The 15,066-nt window shown below is 47.1% G+C and overlaps 1 protein-coding gene across 1 annotated transcript in view; it reads left to right on the forward strand.

The window, feature by feature from the left end:
- The first annotated feature begins 3,281 nt into the window (after positions 1 to 3,281).
- MCF2 (MCF.2 cell line derived transforming sequence) overlaps positions 3,282 to 15,066 on the forward strand; it is an 82,694-nt gene continuing 70,909 nt past the window's right edge. The window contains exons 1-3 of the mRNA XM_063141603.1: positions 3,282 to 3,289; positions 14,160 to 14,228; positions 14,886 to 15,000. Coding sequence (XP_062997673.1) covers positions 14,204 to 14,228; positions 14,886 to 15,000 — 140 coding nt within the window. The 5' untranslated portion in view covers positions 3,282 to 3,289; positions 14,160 to 14,203. The remainder of the gene's footprint in view (positions 3,290 to 14,159; positions 14,229 to 14,885; positions 15,001 to 15,066) is intronic.

Consider the following 15,066-nt stretch of genomic DNA (forward strand, 5'->3'; position numbering starts at 1 on the left):
GGGGCAGATCCAGGAAATAGATTCGGAGCTGCCACGCCCTAGCAGGCTTCCATAACTGTCACCAGCCAGGTCAATTTATGATGTGCTCATTTTGCTGGGTCACAACTTATATGGGCATCTAGGAGAGTCCTGCTAGATTGGGACAAAAGCATCCTGCTTCCAGCCGGGGGTTTCCATGATGCCCACAGGTAGGGCCTTGGAGCACCATCAGACGAGCATTTTATTGCATGCTCATTACTGGGCACTCACGGATTTCCATGGGCCCCTCTCACGACGACATCTGCCTCCTGCCCCTTCTAGCCTTCTTGGTGCCACCAAAAAACACTGCAATAAGTCTGACTTATTCGCAATCATCTCTGTGCTAAGGGAGGAGCAACAATAGAAACGTACCTCAGAAGAGCTGTTCCCTTTTGAGGCAGGTGCCAATCACATGGATATTTTAAAACTATCCACAGCCCTAGACAAACTGGGGGACACCAGGGCCGATGCCCTCAGAGCCATGAACTCTGAAATGGGGCCAGTAAGGAAATCATTCCTACAAAATAGAACAGTGGAGGGAGCCCAGTGGAACTTTTTAGGATCACTATGGAATTAAATAGTTTGGGGAAGAAGATACTCATGTATGGAGCTATAGCAACAAGGGAGAGGGCCTTTTCAGTGGTGGCCCCCCAATTATAGAACGATCTCCCCAATGAGGCTTGCCTGGCACCCACCTTGTTGTCTTTTCAGCACCGGGTCAAGGCTTTTCTCTTCTCCCAGGCATTTAACAGCATATGCTGAGTTTCCCCCCCTTTTCTTTACTGACCCCAGAATAGTAGTTTTTACATAGATATTGTCTGTTTTTATGGTTTTAAATTTTGTATATTGTTTTTAGGCCAGGATCTCTTCTCGATCCTCCTAGAGTGCAGGACACGGAATAATGGACTCAAGTTAAAGGAAGCCAGATTCCGGCTGGACATCAGGAAAAACTTCCTGACTGTTAGAGCAGTGCGACAATGGAATCAGTTACCTAGGGAGGTTGCGGGCTCTCCCACACTAGAGGCCTTCAAGAGGCAGCTGGACAAGCATCTATCGGGGATGCTTTAGGGTGGATTCCTGCATTGAGCAGGGGGTTGGACTCGATGGCCTTGTAGGCCCCTTTCAACTCTGCTATTCTATGATTCTGTAAACCACCCAGAAATCTTTGACTATGGGGTAATAGAGACATGTAATAAATAATTATAATGATAATAAAGAAGCAGGAATGGCTGGAGCAGAAGGTTGTTGCCTTGGTGTGTCATATTATTCTACCCCTTCAATAGATGAAAACATAGCCCATGGACGCTTTCATCTTGTCACCAAGAATGTAGATGTTACTGGGGACAGATGAGATACTTCAAAGGGAACTAGTCAAAGTTCTGCTCTACTGTCCACCTTCAAAGGTGTGGTTGTCTGGGATGCAAAATTGGGTTTGTTTTACAACACTCAGGTAATGCATCTTCCTCCTTGGTTCCCTCCCTTTTAAGCTATAGACATTCTGTTAAGATAGGTTGGGCAGAGCAACACAAGTTGAAATTATGTCCAGGGAAGGAGGTACGCTGTGGCCACCCTGGCAGATTGACTGCCATGTCTTCCGCATGGGAAGGGAGAAGGGAAGCATGGTGTCAGATAATACAGAAGGTAGGGTGGTCTCTGGCCTGCCCTTTTTGCCATGGCCAGCCATCTGCTGCCATTTTTTCACCTCCTCCACTCATTCTGCTCCTGTCTTCACCCCTGTTCTCGTCCAGCACCTGCACCTGAAATCTAGCAGTGGCCTTCTAGAAGCTGCTCAGTCACTGGTAGAATGGAGCCAGAGCTGGCTCTTGGCCGACATTATTTGGTTTTGCTGTCAAAAGAGGAGTCTTAATTTTTTTATTATTTTTATTTTTGCTGAAGGGCTGGGGAGCTATACCCTGTTTCAAAGGAATTTTAAAATGCACTTACTCTTTTTGCAAGTTGCTCAACAAGTTGTGTTAAACAAACCCAGGGAATCTGAGCTAGCAGACAAGAGAATACTTTTTAATAACTATGGTTATTGTTTATAATAACATTAATTAATAATACTTTTAAAAAGCGGGGAGGGGTTAGACTAGCAGAGGTCTCCAACCGTTTTGGGTGAGTGGGCACATCTGGAATTTTTGAGAGAATGTTCTAGGTGCTGCTCTCACAAAATGCCTACGATGCCAGCTACAAAACACTTATTTCCTAGAAAGCGAACTAGGAGGCAAAACACCCCTGCTAAAGCTGCAGAAGCCTTGCCCTCCTTTGTAGGGAGACCAGCTACAAAATAGGGCAGGGCTCCTGCAGTTTTAACTGTTGCGATGAGGAGGGAATTTCACCAGGTGCTGCAGGCATACAAGTGGCACCTGCTGAAATTCCCTTTTCTATACAACAGGAGCCCTGTCCTCCTTTCCATATGGTCACCCTACTTCTATGGGTGACCATATACTATAAACTCGTGTTTAGGGGCTTGATTGTTTCGGATTCCTCTCCCCCCCCTCCCGTTTCGTCTTCCTCCTCCTCTCTTTGCCACCTTTACTCTCTCTGTGTTAACCAAGAGCCTTATAATTCAGACATGACGCCAGAGACGCGTGATTAGGGTCCTCCCGGCCTCTCTGCTGCTAAGGAGCACCCGCCAGAGGGTGCGCTGGGAACGAGCGGGTGCTTAATCCGGCGCTCCCGGGGCCTTTTTCCGACGGAACCTGTCCCCTTGAGGGCAGAGGCGGGCCGGGAGGCGAATCCCGCATCTCGGGCGCCGCGTCTGAGTTGACCCCAGACGCTGGGGGGGGGGGGCTCGGGGGGGCTCGCCACCCACGGCTGAAGCTCCCCAAGCTTCCGGGCCCGTGCGCCCTGCTCGCCCGGGGCGCGCCGGTCGGTCCGTTGCGCGCAATGCCGTCGGGGGAGCGGGAGCCGCCGCGCGGCGCCAGGCGGGGAGCCCGTTCTCGCTCCTGGAAGGCGACAGGAGGAGGCGGAGGGACGGAGGGAGAGAGCGAGAGAGGGCGGGTGAGCGGGCAGGCGGAACTGGAGCCGGCAGCGGCCCGGGTAGGCAGAGCTGCCCGACGGAGGCGGCGTGTGGGCACCGCCGCCGCCGCCGCCGCCGCCTCCTCCTCCGGCCGGCAGTAGCCGCCAGCTCGAGGCCGGCCATGGCCCTGGACGCGCCCTGGCCGGCGCTGCGCCTGCCGCCGCGGAGCCGCATCTCGGAGGCGGAGATGGAGCGCTACTACCAGCTGCTGCGCGCCGCCGCGAGGGGCCGAGTCCTTGGCCGCCGCCGGTAAGTCAGGCGCCGGGAGCGCAGCCCGCAGCCGCCCGGGGCTCGGGCCGAGGCTGCTGCAATGCAGCCCCGGGACCCGGCGGGGAGGGCGAAGGGAGAGGCCGAGCAGGACGTCCCCCAGGGCCGGGATGGCAACGGCCGGGACGCCTCCGTTAAGACGGGCCAGGAGGAGGAGGCGATCGCAGGTCGTCGTTAGGAGGGGATAAGAAAGCACATCCGGGCTGCTTTGGGCTCCGAGCACCCCCACGTCCACGCACACACCGTGGACACCCCACCGTCCCACCCCTCTCGCGGTACGATGGGCTGCCTGCAAACCGCGAGATACCAGGGTGGGTGTTCCGTGCAGACTTAAAGGTTGCCAACTGACCGGGCGAAACACCCGTCCGGGTGTGCGGTTGTTTATTAAGGAGAGGTTGGAGATCTGCAGAAAGCTGTTCAGGTGCGCGCAGAGGGCTTCCCTCTCCCTCCCCGTGAAGGGAGGCAATGACACCAACCGCACCGAGCAGGATAAAACACTTTGGGGACATTTTGAAAACTGCGTATGGAGTGTGTGGAGAGTGTCCTGGGCCCCAGTAGCTGTCAAAACTGTTATGAACCGTTTTAAAGCAGTAGTGCAGATCCTGCCCAGGATTTGCTGCTAAAACTGGCAGATCAGGTCAAGGCAGGGCTGGTTGAGACGTTGGCAGTGCCAGATGCAGAAGGAGAAAGTGCACAGGCTCTGGTGTCTTCGCGAGGGAAAACCGTCTTTATGGAATCCACGGAGGGTGGCGAGAAAAGTAGAGGCTCCCCTAAACGTTGGGGCCTAAAAGTCATCACTGTTCCTTCTCCCCATGTAGTATTAATTAAAATAAATAGTTAAATGCTGATAAATAATGCATCACGTTGCCTACATATCGGTTTAATTGAAAATAATAATAAATACATAAGACGCATTGTGCTTTTTTTTTAAAGGAATGTTTAAGTTTCCAAAATAAGTCAGCATTTCATCCCTGGACTGTCAACTATAGTTGCATCACCTCCCACCCACCTCTCACACACTCCAAAGTGGTCCACAGCTACAAATATCTCAGGACTTTTCTTTCACATCTGGGTTGCCAACGGGCAGGCAGATTTGGCCGAGAGGCTGTTAGCTGCTGACCCCATTATCTAATTCCAATGTTTGTGTTGATGTTTTACTACACTTTTCAAATAATCTCCATTAGATTGGCAAATTTGGAAGTCCCCTGCTTCTTCCTTTCTGTAGCAATACCGGTGAGATTGCGCCACATGCTCTGAGCCGTGTATGTGGATCAGTGCTGGTTCTCACATGCAAGACGTTGCCTGATCTTGCGCTCTGGGTAAAACATGCTTCTTCCCCACTCCCACCTTTTAGCTGTTTCTCAACTTCAAATAAACAGAGTTCCACTGCAGCCAGGAATCCTGATAAAGCCATGAAATGAATAAAACATCTCCCCAACCCAAACAGTAGTAAACTGGTAGCAAATTTTGGGGGCTAAGAAGGTGGATTGAGCCATCGGAATTGACAGGGCATTGTTTCTTAGCAGGTGGTGGAAACAGGTGTTGCAGAGAGAGGGATGCAAATTGCTGAATGGAAGGGATTAGTGCTTGCCAATTTTGCTGTCGACAGAGCTGTGCTCAGTTTTCCCAAATAGCAATTGTGGTGGTAGTGTCTGGACTGTACCACTTCAAACTGCAAGTGGTGGTTGTTTTGATGGAACATCCCCTCCGTGCGCCAGCCGCCCTGCACGGGACAGTCAGCAGTGTTCAAATTCAGAGGCTGGTGACTATCCAGATAGGGTCACGTCCTAAATGATGGTAAACAAAAGATGGCCTGTTTATATTGTCTTTATGAGGGATAGATAAAACTTGGATATTGACAAATACAATTGCTTTCCCTTGTTATAGTCTGATCAAGGGGGTGAAATTTACCAATTTATTCACCCTAGCCTTTGTCATGGGCATCATTTTATATCCCTGTTAATTTTTGAAAATCTGTATTTTGATGGATGTTAAGATGCCTTTATGGCTATTAAAACCAGGAAAGCAAAGCACAAATGCCTGCAACACTTACTGTCAATACTACTGTGTCTAAAATCACGTCAAGATCCTGTTGCATGTTGAGGGTGTGAAAAGTTTCTATGCCATATGGAGTATCCCACATGTGTGTGTGTGTTTGGACATTATATTGACCCTTCTTTGGATTCCCACTCTACTTTTTTTGTGTATTGATTTGCAAAGCACTCTCTATGGGAGATCATGTAGAATATTTTTTAAAACTAATTTTAAAACTAATTAAAAAATAAAAGGAACGTAGGGGTGTTGAACCTCAAGGCCAGGGGCCAAATCCACCTTAGTCCAGCTAATCAGATGATCACACCCCTTTCCCGTTTGGTGTTTCCTCTGTTTTTGTATGTTACTGGCAGAAAGAGCTTAAAATATGCTGGTCTTTTAGCCACACCCATTTTGCCTTTGGCTCCGTCCACTATTGGAATGCAGCCCTGGAGAAATGGAATTCCCAAAATGGAATTCAGCCTTTGGGCTGAACGAGGTTCAACAACATTGGCGTAGTAGAGCATCCATGTTCAGGGGCAGTATACCAGGTTGCTGCAGGAGGGAATCAGTCATGGAACTCTATGGCCTTCAAGCCCTGTCTGTGAGCTCCCCTGAGACATCTGTCTGGTGACTGCCAGTAACATGCGATCAACAGGAAATCGTGCAATAGCCGCCCTTAACAATGGCCGTTCCTACACCTGCCTTTTCCCCCAGGATCATCCCTGGATCAATCCTGTGCATCTAAATGCCACACAGGGGATCCCGGGAGCAAGCAGGGATGATCCCTTTATTTTCCTGGGATAACTCTTAGGTGTGGAAAAAGGAAAGGAACCTCTTGTGCAAGCACTTGAGTCATTGCTGACACCCAGAGGGACGCCTGCTTTCGCTGACGTTTTCTTGGCAGACTTCATAGCGGGGTGGTTTGCCGTTGCCTTCCCCAGTTGCGGCTACTTTACCCCCAGCTAGCTGGGTACTCATTTTACCGACCTGGGAAGGATGGAAGGCTGAGTCGACCTGAGCTGGCTGAGAACCAGCTTCCGCTGGGATCAAACTCAGGCCGTGGGGAGTTTCGGCTGCAGTAACTGCCGCTTACCACTCTGTGCCACAGGAGGCTCTTAGGTGTAGAAAGGGCCTGTGTTGTGTAAAGCTGTTAAAAGTGATTGTAGGCTTACTAGAGATGGGGCCTCCTCGGCTGTGGAACACTGTCTTTGGTAGCTTAGGGTCCTGGTGAAGGCCATTTTATTGCCCTGAGCTTTTAATGGATAATATTATCTTGCTGTTTTTATTACTGCTTAGCTTTTTTAAAAAATAGCACCTCCTTGTTGCACGGCTGGGCTTCTAAAACACTTCTCTGTGATCGTTCTTGTTCTGGGTTTTAATTGGCTCTTTTGATTACCGCTCACAACTCTGGAATTCTATCTTTGTCCCCCAAAGTAGGCTAGGAATGTTTTAAACCCGTCAGTGAAACGAGCGCCCCAGTAGGAGTGTGTGGAATCCAATGTTAGACTTCCTCGTACAGAAATGGGTCCCTTTGCACATAGGATTCCTGGTGGTGCCCCCTTCCCAGCTTTCTACGCCTCCCCTCCCCAATTGCACTCCTGTGCTCTGTGTCATCTTCCTGCACCACCCCGGTGCCAATTATTTTACCCAAAGCACATAGCTGCGCCTCCCATTAAATATAGATACCTCAGATGCTGTTTCAGGGCTCTCTGAATATAGGGCAACTGTCTCCTAAGAGGCTTTGGGCACTTTTACCAGTACCTGCTTTGTGTGTTTCTCAATACTGAAGGAGAGAGAGAGAGAGAGAGGCAGATGGAGAAAGCCACATGGGGCAGTTAAAATACTACATACGTGTCACATTAGCTACAATCATAATTCCACACTTCATCGTGCTAATTGTTTGCTGTAATTTTTTTTTTAAAAAAACATTCTTTTTTTAAAGGTGACAGCAGGCGTGTGTGGGAGGAAGGCAATTTGAGGCTAGGGGGGAAATATTTCAGTTTCCTTGGCCCTGTTTAGCTGCTTTTATTGCTAATCTGTGCTATGATGAACGGCGAGCAGTGAGGTTTACAGGAATACGTGCCTCGTTTTATCCTTGCTTGCCTGTCCTACCTGTGCTGATTTTGACCTTTAAAGGTCACTGGTTTTGACCTATAAAGCTTTACATGGCTCAGGATCGCAATTTATTTATTTATTTAATTTATTTATTTATTACATTTTTATACCGCCCAATAGCCGAAGCTCTCTGGGCGGTTCCCAAAGATTAAAACCATAATAAAACAACCAACATGTTAAAAGCACAATTACAAAATACAGTATAAAAAGCACAACCAGGATAAAACCACGCAGCAAAATTGATATAAGATTAAAATACCTGAGGAAGCACCTCTCTCAGCATGCACTTACCCAGACACTACAATCAACACTGGAGGCCTTCCTCCAAATGCCACCTCCAAGGGAGGCTCAGGAGGTGGCAACAGGGGAGAGGGTCTCCTTATTGGTGGCCCCCTGGGTTATGGAATGATCTTCCCACTGAAGTCTGCCTGGAGCCAACACTGTCAACTTCTTAGCTCCAGGTTACAACTCTCCTCGACTTCCAGGCATGTGGCAGCATATGAGAGGTTTTTAATCAGGTTATGAGATATTGTTTGGATATGTACATGTGTCTGCTCTATTTATATGTTTTTATCTTTTGCATAATACTGTATGTCTAAGGTTTTAATCATTGTAAGCTGTTCAGAGAACTTTGGGCGGTTATAGAAATGTAATAAATGAAAGGACATGGCAGAGATTGAACGTAGGACTTTCTGTGTGCAACGCGTGAGCACTATGGCTGAACTATGGCTCTTGAAATCCTAGGCAGAGCTGTGGTTTTAAATTCAGAGATCCCACCTTAGCTCTGGTGTAGCTTGGTTGGCGTAACTTTGGGAATGCTTTCGCAAAGAGACACAAGTTCCTTACTTTCTGCGTCTGCGCAACAGTGTCGCAGTGACCTACTTTGCGCATGTCCCCATCTTAATGCTCTCGGACATGAATGACGCATTGCTGCCCCCATCCACTGCGGAAATCCCTTCTGTGGTTTTGTGTAACCCGAACCAAGAGTCCCCATGTGTTCGGGCATTTAGTCTGCGATGAAAGGTATCCTGAATGGTTTTGGGGATCGCTCACAGCGTCCAGCCATGCAGGCTTGAGAACAGTGCTTTACCAAAGGCCTCTTAATGATTTCTAGCCTGTGTGGTGGGATTTGAACGGAGGACTTTTCTGGCTCATGCTCAGCAGCTCTGCTACACCGCCTCCCTGCTTCTGCTAGAAAATGCCCTGCTTAGCGCAAACGTTCTCCTCTGCTAGGTGCTGGTGCCTGGTCACGGATCAGCTATCCTCAATTGAATCCTCGTATCGCTTCATTCTCCAGCTGTCACCTTTTTCTTTTGTGCTTGGCTTTTTCCGCCCGTGGTGCTGTATTGTTAGGAGTGTGCTCACATTTCCGCTTCATATATACTCTGTCCTGGCATGATGAAATGGAAATGTACCCTTTCACGGAGGAGAAAACCCCTTGGAAATGCAGATAGTCAAGGCAAATGCAGATAGTTATTCCTTGAGCATGCGTTATCCATCCAGGTTCAAAAAAGGGTGTGTGGGAAAATATGGGGTTTCCCTCCTCAGGGCGAAATAGAGATCCCAGTCCATTCTACCCCGGAGTATCCTAATAGCAAACTCATTCTCTCCTGTCATGAACCTACCCACACTTTCGACTAGTTAAAGTTTAGAAGTTTATGTAGCCAAAATGTTGCTATCCATGCACAAGAGGGAAGCATGGACAGGCCCAGGGGAATCCCCACGCTTTTGCAGAAGCGCAAAACATCTTTAGGAAAACCAAACAAAAAATTAGGGGAGAGTCAGAACCCCCCAACAGTGCCGTGCGTGAGGACTGAGTGTACTCAGTGGCTGTTGGAGCCCTCCGCCCCTGGGAAAGGGCCTGGCTAGCGCAGAACAGAATAGGTACATTTGACGTATTTTATTTAAGAGATGTTCCAAGTGTGGCTGTTATTATCCAGCTAAAACAAACCCAAAATGCATGCTCACCGTACAATTTATTTATTTATTTATTAAATTTATATACCACCCCATAGCCGAAGCTCTCTGGGCAGTTTACAAAAGTTAAAATCATCTTCTTGGCTCACCGCTCTGACCATGTTACTCCACTGCTGAAATCTCTTCATTGGCTTCCAATTCACTTCAGAATCCAATATAAACTTCTCCTGTTGACCTACAAAGCTTTTCACTGTCTAGCTCCTTCCTATCTCTCCTCACATCTCACACTATTGCCCCACTCGTGTTCTTCGCTCCTCTGATGCCATGTTTCTCGCCTGCTCAAGGGTCTCCACTTCCCTTGCCTGGCTTCGTCCATTTTCTTCTGCTGCCCCTTATGCCTGGAACGCTCTTCCAGAACATTTGAGAACTACAAGTTCAATCGCAGCTTTTAAAGCTCAGCTAAAAACTTTTCTTTTTCCTAAAGCTTTTAAAACTTGATTTTGTTCTGACTTTATACTGTTAGTTTTACCCTACCCAGTGCCTGTTTACCCTACCCTGTGCCTGTTTGCATTCTCTTCCCCTCCTTATTGTTTTATTATGATTTTATTAGAATGTAAGCCTATGCGGCAGGGTCTTGCTATTTACTGTTTTATTCTGTACAGCACCATGTACATTGATGGTGCTATATAAATAAATAATAATAATAATAATAATAATAATAATAATTTAAAAAAGTGCACATTAAAAAAGTATACAAAATTTAAAACCATCAAAAATATAAAAATAACAGTATAAAACAACAGTATCCATTTAAACAACAACGGTTCTAGGGACCATTAAAAAACAAACAAACTTAGCATATGTTGTTAAATGCTGTGAAATGCCTAGGAGAAAAGTTTTGACCTGGTGCTGAAAAGATAGCAATGTTGGCGCCAGGTGAGCCTCATCGGGGAGATCATTCCATAATTGGGGGGCCACCATCGAAAAGCCCTCTCCCTTGTTGCCATCCTCCGAGCTTCCCTTGGAGTAGGCACTCGGAGGAGGACCTTAGATGCTGTATACATGCCTGCCCAGAAGTATGCCCTGCTGTTGTAAGGGGGTATAGGATTGCAGGGTAAGACTGCAATCCTATATAGACATGTACCTGGGGGGTATTGCCCACTGCAGTCAGTGAGGCTTGGCAACTCAGACATATGGATAGGATTGCCCTGATAGGATGGCACCCTGATAGGATTGTGCAACAGAGAAGAATCTTCAATGACCTTAAATTATCCTCTGTTTTAAAGCAGCAGAGTGGCTGGATTTATCCACCATTAAAGCATTAGTAGCTTGGGGCTGTGAAGAAAGATCTGTAATTATGTTTTCCCCATTCGTCAAATTCTCTAATGGTTTTTCAGCCTTAAGGAGGCTGATTCTTAATTACAGCCAGTCGGACGGGATTTTCCTTAGTGGCAAAGATGAAGCCACTTCTTCGGTTTGAAAGAATAGCATTGATACAGCTTGTGGTTTAGGAGGAAAGAAGTCACGAAGAATGAGAGAGGTTATAAGTGTTGTGTGACTTATCCTTGCTGCAAGACAAAATAGTTGGCAGTGGATTACTGGCTACAGTGTTGGACTGGGAATCCGGAGATCCGGATTCTAGTCCCCACTCGGCCATGGAAGCTTACTGGGTGACTTTGGGCCAGTCACAGACTCTCTGCCCAACCTCCCTCACAGGGTTGTTGTTATGAGGATAAAATGGAGAGGAGGAGGAGGATTATGTATGCCGCCTTGGGTTCCTTGGAGGAAAAAAGGTGGGATATAAATGCAATAATAAATAAATAACTCAGGCCGTATATGGTTGCTAGAAAATCCATTTTCATCCAGCTACTATGTGAATTGCGACTCAACTCAGAGGGAATAGGGAAGCTTGATGGATTGGGAAATTATATTAGTGTCCCTGCTAGTGAAAAACTCCTGACACTTCATCCCAGTCAGAGCCCTGTTTCTGCTACACCGCTGAGTTTAGTAGCACTTCCAAGTTCCACTTAACTAATATCTTTTTCAGAAGGCCGGGCTGGAGGTTGGCCCTGGGCTTAGATTTCCCTTGCCTTTCCCTTGTCATCTTTCAGCATCTGCAAACTGGCCATGAGTAAAACACCGGCATCTCCTTCAGCCTTTTCCCCACCCACCCACCTCAGCCCTGGGTTTGCACAGTAGCATCTCAGCTCTTTGAGAACATCCCCTCCCCTCCCTGGCCCTTATTTACATGAAATACGATTGGGATTGTGCTCGGCAAAGAACACTTGATTGGTATCGCGAAGAGTAATGAGTTTTCCGGCAGGTGCGTGGCGCGCCCACTGTGTGCTGATGGCGTCGGCCGTTCCGAAAGGAGAGCCCAGGGCCAACCTCCATCTCTCCCTTCTTAAAAAGAAGTTAATTAAGGCACACAATGTGACTCTGACTCAAACTAATGCTGTAATTGTTGACTGGCCTGTCCTTACCCCAGCCTTGCAGATGAGAACCCAGACTCAATTTTCCAGCCCTCAAAAAATTATTTGAACCAGGCTGTCGGGCCTGCAGGAAGTGAAGTAATTTGTGGCCAGTGGAGGCTGGTGGCTGTGATGACAGCGGGATGGCGAATCCACTGTGGGTTTCAGTCAGAAGCTGTCAGGACTCTGAAGGAGTTATTCAAGGTGCTGAACCCGTTTTGGGGTTAGGGTTGAGCACTTTAGGGTTTCAATTTGTAGTGTGTGATTCAGTTAAAATGCGCATGTGAAATGTGCCTTTCGAGTAAACACAAGGGTCAAATGATGGAGGAGGGAGACTTGGGGTTACTTGTCTTCGGGAGGATACTTGCCCTTCCTCTTCTATCCTGCGGACCACCTAAGCTGAGAGTGTAGTGTGAAGTCATTGGTTTTTGTTGCATGTTGTTTAAATCCTAGACCAGATACAACACTTTGAAAGTGGTTTGAAAACGGTCTGGGCCCCAATAGTTGTCCATACTGTTATAAACCATTATAAAGCAGTAGTGTAGATCCTACCTTAATGTGTTTTAAAATCCTAATCTAGTAGTTCCCTAAAGTACCATTCTCCTCCCCCCACCTACACAAACACACACACACATAACTAATTTACAAACCCTTAGCTAAGTGGCTTTCAAAATTATCTAGGGCACCATGTGGGTCCTTAATCAGAAGAGCATTAATAGTGCACTGTTAGATGGATATTAGGTTTGTTCTGGAGTGTGCACCAAGGCTCACCAATGCCAGTCTCTCTCCACATACACACAAACACTCCACACACCCCTCCAGGACAGTACTGGGCATGTTAGAGGGCCCAGTTACTTAAAATGTAGCAAAGGTGACGCCCAGTAGACCAAAATCATTGACCCGCGTGGATTGCATATGCATTCTGGAACATGCCCCAGCGACCTCTCCGACAAGCCCAGCAGAGAGGTGGACATGGAAAGCATTTCTGGAAGCTTGAAACAGCTGACTTCAGCTCTCCTAGTCTAGTTCAAGTCGAACTGTTGGGTGTGCACTTTTGTCAGTTTGGCTTTGGCCAAACTTTCTGCCATAACATTAAAACTAAAGTATTGACCAGCTTTAGAATGAAGTCTTGGACTGGAAAGGTTATTGGAGCACAGATGATAGCTTGTCAACTGATTTTCAGGATGATGATGATGATGATGCTTTGGTGTATAATCATTCAGCTTTGTGTTGTCTGTTGGAGAGTGTCCAGTAACTGTTCATTTTCCCCTTAGCCTCTGCAGTGGAGGATAATTAATATGGTGAGCTGTTCCCACACAGCCAGAAAAGTAGCTTTTGTATAGAAGAGTGTGGTTGGCTTGCTGTGCACTGGGAACCATTCATACCCAATATCATAAATATTGCTAGATTGTACCAGGTAATAATGACAGCCCATGGTGATTTTAATGCCCTGATAGTTATGTGCAACCTCCAGTATCCAAGGCAATAAGCCTGTGTGCACCAGTTGCTGGGGAACATGGTTGGGAGGGTGCTGTTGCACCATGTCCCGCTTTGTTGGTCCCTGGTCGACAGCTGGTTGGCCACTGTGTGAACAGAGTGCTGGACTAGATGGACCCTCAGTCTGATCCAGCAGGGCTTTCTTATGTTCTTAATTGAGAAAATGTGTAGTAGTGTGTAGAGGGATGCCAATTCTCAAATACTTTTGTTTAACCAGGTATTGAGATCATAGATTTGGAAATAAGGACACCAGCTTGAATTATGTTCATGGCCATGAAGCTTCTGATACTGATTGGCTGGTCTGGTGTGATGTCATGGAATGTTCAGCTTCTCTGAAAACAAAGAAGCTTGCAGTCCAGCTTCTTTGAGAGAAGGGGAGATAGCCAGTTTGGCTGGGATTATAACTTCACAAAGGGGGTGGTTGTGAACTGAGAAGTGATTCTGGGATATGGGAAAACTAAGGGAATCCAGAGGCAAGGGGGCTGAAGGAATGGTGCGGTTTAGGCAATGGGCTGAGGAAAAGGAAGAAGATGGGTAAATTGAGAATGAGGTTCGAAATTGAAGGCAGAGGAGAGGAGGAACTAAAGAAAGAAATCTCCACTGTGCTTAAACTCCATGGTGCTAAAGATGAGGGATGAGTGTAATGTTGGAAGTGGTGTAATGCTAGAGAGATTGTTTGCATCAAGAGGGCTAAAGAAAGGGAAAAGCAGGCAAGTGAGGCAACCATGAGTGGCTGGAGGCTTAGAGTTGGAGAAGACATTACGGCAGTGAATTGCACACTGATTAATGTATGCATTTCATGTTGCTTTGTTTGCTAGAGTCAGCCCTCCCAAGCCGTGCAAGGGACATCGCCGATGACTTGATGAAAAAGTTTGCATTTCTTTCTGGTAAGGATGGTCTACTTTCCTTTGTTCTCCACTGCAAAACCTGTAAGGTAGCCACTTATGCATCAGTACAAAAACAATAGGATGGCAAAAAAATGGATGCTGATTTGTGTACAAATTGCATTACGCTGATTGATATGTACGGATGCACGTTTAGAAAGAATGGCGTACATTTAAATAGGAATGCAGTTCATCTCACTAGAGTGGGGAAGACGAGGTGACCACTGGAGTACCTGTGCTGAGATTATGCACATTGTACACAAATCAGTGCCCACTTTATGATTCTTTATCTGTAAGCTGGACTTGGACTGGATAGCCTGGCAAACAGAGGACACTTTCAGATACAGCACTGTCCCCTGAAAAGTAGGGCACATGACCATACCCTAGGAAAAACTGGATATGAATAGACACAGTTAATGTCTGTTCATATAGCCAAGTTGTAAGGACCAGAGATGGCTGTGCAGAGTGAGACCCAAGCAGAATCCAAACCCACAACAATTACCAACACCATTGGAAAGAGCTGTTTTGAGCTCTGTTGCAAGCACATGTGTATAGTGTAGTTAAACTACTGGATTGGGGATTCTACTCATACTGCCCCTATCTCTCTCTCTCTCTCTCTCTCTGTGTGTGTGTGTGTCTCTCTCTCTTTGTGTCACCTAGGTGGCCGAGGAAAAGACAATGGCTGGATCATAACACTTCCTGAAAATTCCCATTTCAACCAAATGCCGGAAGAGGCTGTGACGAAAGTTTTAACATACTTAACTTGGATCCCAAGGTACAGTTCTTGCCTTAGGGTTCACACCAAGCAGGTATCGAGCTGTGATGTAATCTTGGCATTCTG

The sequence above is a fragment of the Elgaria multicarinata genome, chromosome 15, assembly GCF_023053635.1.
Source record: "Elgaria multicarinata webbii isolate HBS135686 ecotype San Diego chromosome 15, rElgMul1.1.pri, whole genome shotgun sequence".
In the NCBI taxonomy this organism is placed as follows: Eukaryota; Metazoa; Chordata; class Lepidosauria; order Squamata; family Anguidae; genus Elgaria; species Elgaria multicarinata.